The sequence below is a fragment of the Coregonus lavaretus genome, assembly GCF_964263955.1.
Source record: "Coregonus lavaretus genome assembly, chromosome: 12".
In the NCBI taxonomy this organism is placed as follows: domain Eukaryota; kingdom Metazoa; phylum Chordata; class Actinopteri; order Salmoniformes; family Salmonidae; genus Coregonus; species Coregonus lavaretus.
In genome coordinates, this window is record NC_139999.1 from 57,337,448 (window position 1) to 57,343,447 (window position 6,000).

The 6,000-nt window shown below is 44.0% G+C and overlaps 1 protein-coding gene across 1 annotated transcript in view; it reads left to right on the forward strand.

The window, feature by feature from the left end:
* ptprt (protein tyrosine phosphatase receptor type T) overlaps nucleotides 1-6,000 on the forward strand; it is a gene marked incomplete at both ends in the record, with an annotated part of 404,935 nt that overhangs the window by 350,363 nt on the left and 48,572 nt on the right. The window contains 2 exon segments of the mRNA XM_084173452.1: nucleotides 1,418-1,640; nucleotides 1,642-1,679. Coding sequence (XP_084029578.1) covers nucleotides 1,418-1,640; nucleotides 1,642-1,679 — 261 coding nt within the window.

Genomic DNA, 6,000 nt, shown 5'->3' on the forward strand with positions numbered 1-6,000 from the left:
TGTCACCTTTCCAACGGTTCATCAAATTTCTGCCCTGCTAGAGCTGCCCCGGTCAACTGTAAGTGCTGTTATTGTGAAATGGAAACGTTTAGGAGGAACAATGGCTCAGTCGCGAAGTGGTAGGCCACACAAGCTCACAGAATGTGACCGCCGAGTGCTGAAGCGCGTAGCACGTCTGTCCTCGGTTGCAACACTCACTACCGAGTTCTAAACTGCCTCTGGGAGCAATGTCAGCACAAGAACTGTTCGTTGGGAGCTTCATTAAATGGGTTTCCATGGCCAAGCAGCCGCACACAAGCCTAAGATCACCATGTGCAATGCCAAGCATCGGCTGGAATGGTGTAAAGCTCGCCGCCATTGGACTCTGGAGCAGTGGAAACGCGTTCTCTGGAATGATGAATCATGCTTCACCATCTGGCAGTCCGACGAACAAATCTGGGATGCCAGGAGAACGCTACCTACCCCAATACCTAGTGCCAACTGTAAAATTTGGTGGAGGGGGAATAATGGTCTGGGGCTGTTTTTCATGGTTCGGGCTAGGCCCCTTAGTTCCAGTGAAGGGAAATCTTAACGCTACAGCATACAATGACATTCTAGATGATTCTGTGCTTCCAACTTTGTGGCAACAGTTTGGGGAAGGCCCTTTCCTGTTTCAGCATGACAATGCCCCTGTGCACAAAGCGAGGTCCGTACATAAATGTTTTGTCAAGATCAGTGTGGAAGAACTTGACTGGCCTGCACAGAGCCCTGACCTCAACCCCATCGAACACCTTTGGGATGAATTGGGGCTCCCGAGTGGCGCAGCGGTCTAAGGCACTGCATCTCAGTGCTTGAGGCGTCACTACAGACCCCCTGATTTGATTCCAGGCTGTATCACAACCGGCCGTGATTGAGAGTCCCATAGGGCGGCGCACAATTGGCCCAGCGTCGTCCGGGTTTGGCCGGTGTAGGCCGTCATTGAAAATAAGAATTTGTTCTTAACTGACTTGCCTAGTTAAATAAAGGTTAAATACAATTTAAAAAAATGTATACAATTGGAACGCCGACTGCGAGCCAGGCCTAATCGCCCAACATCAGTGCCCGACCTCACTAATGCTCTTGGGGCTGAATGGCAATAAGTTCCCACAGCAATGTTCCAACATCTAGTTGAAAGCTTTCCCAGAAGAGTGGAGGCTGTTATAGCAGCAAAGACGGTACCAACTCCATATTAATGCCTTAGATTTTTTTTATGAGATGTTCGACGAGCAGGTGTCCACATACTTTTGGTCATGTAGTGTATCTTAATGAATGTTCCACTGAATCATTCTACCACAAAGGCTGTTCACTATGCGATTAAACACTTCCAAACCCAACAACGCTCTCTCATGATGATGTCACAGATTAAGTGGATACTGAGTGTGTTCTCCTTGTTCCACAGACAGCAGCCATAGTGAGATGGCCCAGCCGTCGTTGACCATCCAGACGTACCCGTACGGGGGCTGTGAGTCCGTGGAGATGTCCTACCAGGCCGGCCAGTTCCAGCCGGCCATCCGTGTAGCCGACCTCCTCCAACACATTACCCAGATGAAGTGTGGCCAGGGCTATGGCTTTAAGGAAGAGTATGAGGTAAGAATGGTTAGTACGGTTTTATCAACATCACAGGGAATTATGTGTGGTTTTTGACAGGAAGTCGTGGAATTGTGGCCACTAGGCTGTCTCCCAGGAACTAGCAAGATAATGTTTTCAAGATAACTTTTCAAACTTCCAATATCGTCAGTTCTCTTTTACAAGACATCCTCCACTTCGACCAGATATCATTATGTCCAGTTGCATTGCTGACTTTCTGCCTTGAAGGAATCCAATTGTTTGTCCTATTGTTTCAGATCTGTTTGAGTTTATTTGATTCCTTGCCCCATGTATTGCCATCAGCACATCTCTGTTTGAATGATATGATGAAATCTAATTTGTACTTCCCCTCTTTTTAATAAGGAAAACACACTGGTGGTGCACTTATCAAATATTTATTGAAAATCACATTTGAAAACATAATTAATATTGATAGTTTCCCAAAACAAATTATAGACAATGAATTCACGGATATATAAAACTGATCTTATTGATCGATGTTCGAGTCATTTCGGAATATGAGTGTTTTTTCCCAACTAAAAACCTTAACTTTTTAATTACTCACGCATTGCATCCTAATTAAGTCCAGTAAAGTATAAAAAAAAAAAAAAAAAAGAAGTGGCACCAAAGTGGCACATACGTTAACTTTGGGCCTCCCCAAGTGGCACAGCGGTCTAAGGCACTGCATCGCAGTGCTTGAGGCGTCACTACAGACCCAGGTTCGATCCCAGGCTGTCTCACAGCCGGCCATGACCGGGAGACCCAGGAGGCAGCGCACAATTGGCCCAGCGTTGTCTGGGTTTGGGGAGGGTTTGGCCGGCTGGGATTTCCTTGTCCCATCGCACTCTAGCGACTCCTTCAGTCGCCAGCTGGACGGTGTTTCCTCCGACACATTGGTGCGGCTGGCTTCCGGGTTAAGCGAGCAGTGTGGCTTGGCAGGGTCGTGTTTCGGAGGACGCATGGCTCTCAACCTTCGCCTCTCCCGAGTCCATAGGGGAGTTGCAGCGATGGGACAAGACTGTAACTACCAATTAGATATCACGAAAAAGGGGTAAAATGTACTATAAATAAAACAGTCATTCCTAATGCCAAAACTCTCATCCAATTATTTGTCCTTTTCACCTGAGAGTGGAAAGCATTTAACCCTTAATATTGCTGCAAGTTTGTTTTCGTTTTTAGACTTACCTCTGGGTTCAACCTTTTATTAACTCAAAAGGGTCTGCAGACACCTCTAGGTTTTCTAAGCTTTATAGAAAAATACTAATGGAAAGCCTGTTTTTATCTGACAAATAAAGGATTCGCTAACACTTTATTTTATATAGTCCATCTGTAGATATCAGTAACATTTCAACTATCTACTAACCCTAGCCCTAACCTTAACCATTACCTTAACCCTTATTCTAAACCTAACCCTAACCATAACCTTAGCACGCAGTTGCTTATCTACAGATAGTTTGTTGATAGTTTGACCATCTGTAGTGCATCTACAGATGGACAATCCGGACTATCCGGACCAAGGATTATTTTCCCTATTCAAATTGACAAAGGTCACTCACAACACTATGCTGCGTAGTCTAGTCTCACTATTATAAATGTTTCCTTTCATTAAAAAAGTCAGCCTTCCAGGAACACTATGCTGTAGGTCAGAGGCGTAGGCAGAAATTGCTGTGTGGCTGGGCCTGAGTAAAAGTGACTGGGCCAACATTTTCCAGCAAAAATACCCTGACATGAGTGGCGTAGTTGTGGTGCATGGAGAAGTGGGTATACTCTAATTTTGCCAAAACGGCCTGGCAAATGAAAGGCGCCATGTGTGAAAAATTATATGAGAAACAGATGTAGGCTACTCTGAATTACCTAAAATCATGGCAATGCGAAATACATCCACCATGATATCCAGAATTAAATAATAGGCCCTTATGGCTGATATGTTAAGGGACAAGATAAATGCGGAGGTAAAAAAAGCCTACATTCAATTCCATACACTATGGTTTCCACATATTTCTACCCTAATATTACTATTCAGGTATAACTTTTCTAGGCTGTAGTCTTTGCCATATGATTTCTGTAGGCATTGTCTATTTCGTCAATAGGGGAAATGGTGATCGCTACCGGATGGAGTCAGGACCCTGGCCTAAACCTCATAGCCTCAAAGATGCTAAACTGTAGAACTCATGAGACATGGGAATAAATGCTAAATTCTCTTGTGAATGAGAATATCAGAAGTCAGAGAATATACAGTACCGGAGTGTGGAGCTGTCCGGTGCTGAAATCTTTGATCCAACTTTCGCGACTCAGCCAGCACCGGCCAAGCCGCATTACCTGCCCGTATAATATAGGCCTATGCTATGATTTCACACTCGCACTTTTCAAACCCATATTACCAAATATTTCACGTGATTTGTGTTTGTGTAGGCTACTTTGTGCATGATTTCTCTATTGTACTACATAATTGATACGGTGTATACCTCCACTACACTACTTTGATACGCATCAGTGGGGATTAAGGAGTATATGCAAAGCCCACTGAAAAAATAGTGTAACCTTCATTACACCACTGCCCGACATTTAAGTGAAAATTAGTGCAATCACATTGCATCATTTAAAACATAACACAGGATAAATGTGACCAAAAAAACACAACACATTTTCCTTGACAAACAAGCCTGTTATTATTGCCAAGTAGGCAGCGGAAGTGTGCAACTACACAACCGCTTACAACAACACCGTTGACAAAACAGGCCGACTGTCTGAGTCTGACAGTAATCAAACATAATGAAATACACATCGTCTATCACCTACAGTGGGGGAAAAAGTATTTAGTCAGCCACTATTGTGCAAGTTCTCCCACTTAAAAAGATGAGAGAGGCCTGTAATTTTCATCATAGGTACACGTCAACTATGACAGACAAATTGAGATTTTTTTTCCCAGAAAATAACATTGTAGGATTTTTTATGAATTTATTTGCAAATTATGGTGGAAAATAAGTATTTGGTCACCTACAAACAAGCAAGATTTCTGGCTCTCACAGACCTGTAACTTCTTCTTTAAGAGGCTCCTCTGTCCTCCACTCGTTACCTGTATTAATGGCACCTGTTTGAACTTGTTATCAGTATAAAAGACACCTGTCCACAACCTCAAACAGTCACACTCCAAACTCCACTATGGCCAAGACCAAAGAGCTGTCAAAGGACACCAGAAACAAAATTGGATTTGGTTTGAAGAAATCTACTGTGGGAGCAATTATTAGGAAATGGAAGACATACAAGACCACTGATAATCTCCCTCGATTTGGGGCTCCACGCAAGATCTCACCCCGTGGGGTCAAAATGATCACAAGAACGGTGAGCAAAAATCCCAGAACCACACGGGGGACCTAGTGATCACCTGCAGAGAGCTGGGACCAAAGTAACAAAGCCTACCATCAGTAACACACTACGCCGCCAGGGACTCAAATCCTGCAGTGCCAGACGTGTCCACCTGCTTAAGCCAGCACATGTCCAGGCCCATCTGAAGGTTGCTAGAGTGCATTTGTATGATCCAGAAGAGGATTGGGAGAATGTCATATGGTCAGATGAAACCAAAATAGAACTTTTTGGTAAAAACTCAACTCGTCGTGTTTGGAGGACAAAGAATGCTGAGTTGCATCCAAAGAACACCATACCTACTGTGAAGCATGGGGGTGGAAACATCATGCTTTGGGGCTGTTTTTCTGCAAAGGGACCAGGACGACTGATCCGTGTAAAGGAAAGAATGAATGGGGCCATGTATCGTGAGATTTTGAGTGAAAACCTCCTTCCATCAGCAAGGGCATTGAAGATGAAATGTGGCTGGGTCTTTCAGCATGACAATGATCCCAAACACACCGCCCGGGCAACGAAGGAGTGGCTTCGTAAGAAGCATTTCAAGGTCCTGGAGTGGCCTAGCCAGTCTCCAGATCTCAACCCCATAAAAAATATTTGGAGGGAGTTGAAAGTCCGTGTTGCCCAGCGACAGCCCCAAAACATCACTACTCTAGAGGAGATCTGCATGGAGGAATGGGCCAAAATACCAGCAACAGTGTGTGAAAACCTTGTGAAGACTTACAGAAAACGTTTGACCTGTGTCATTGCCAACAAAGGGTATATAACAAAGTATTGAGAGACTTTTGTTATTGACCAAATACTTATTTTCCACCATAATTTGCAAATAAATTCATTAATTCACCTATGATGAAAATTACAGGCCTCTCTCATCTTTTTAAGTGGGAGAACTTGCACAATTGGTGGCTGACTAAATACTTTTTTCCCCCCACTGTACAGAGAGAGAGAGAGAGAGAGAGAGAGAGAGAGAAGAGAGAGAGAGAGGGAGAGAGAGAGAGAAGAGAGAGAGAGAGAGAGAGAGAGAGAGGAGAGAGA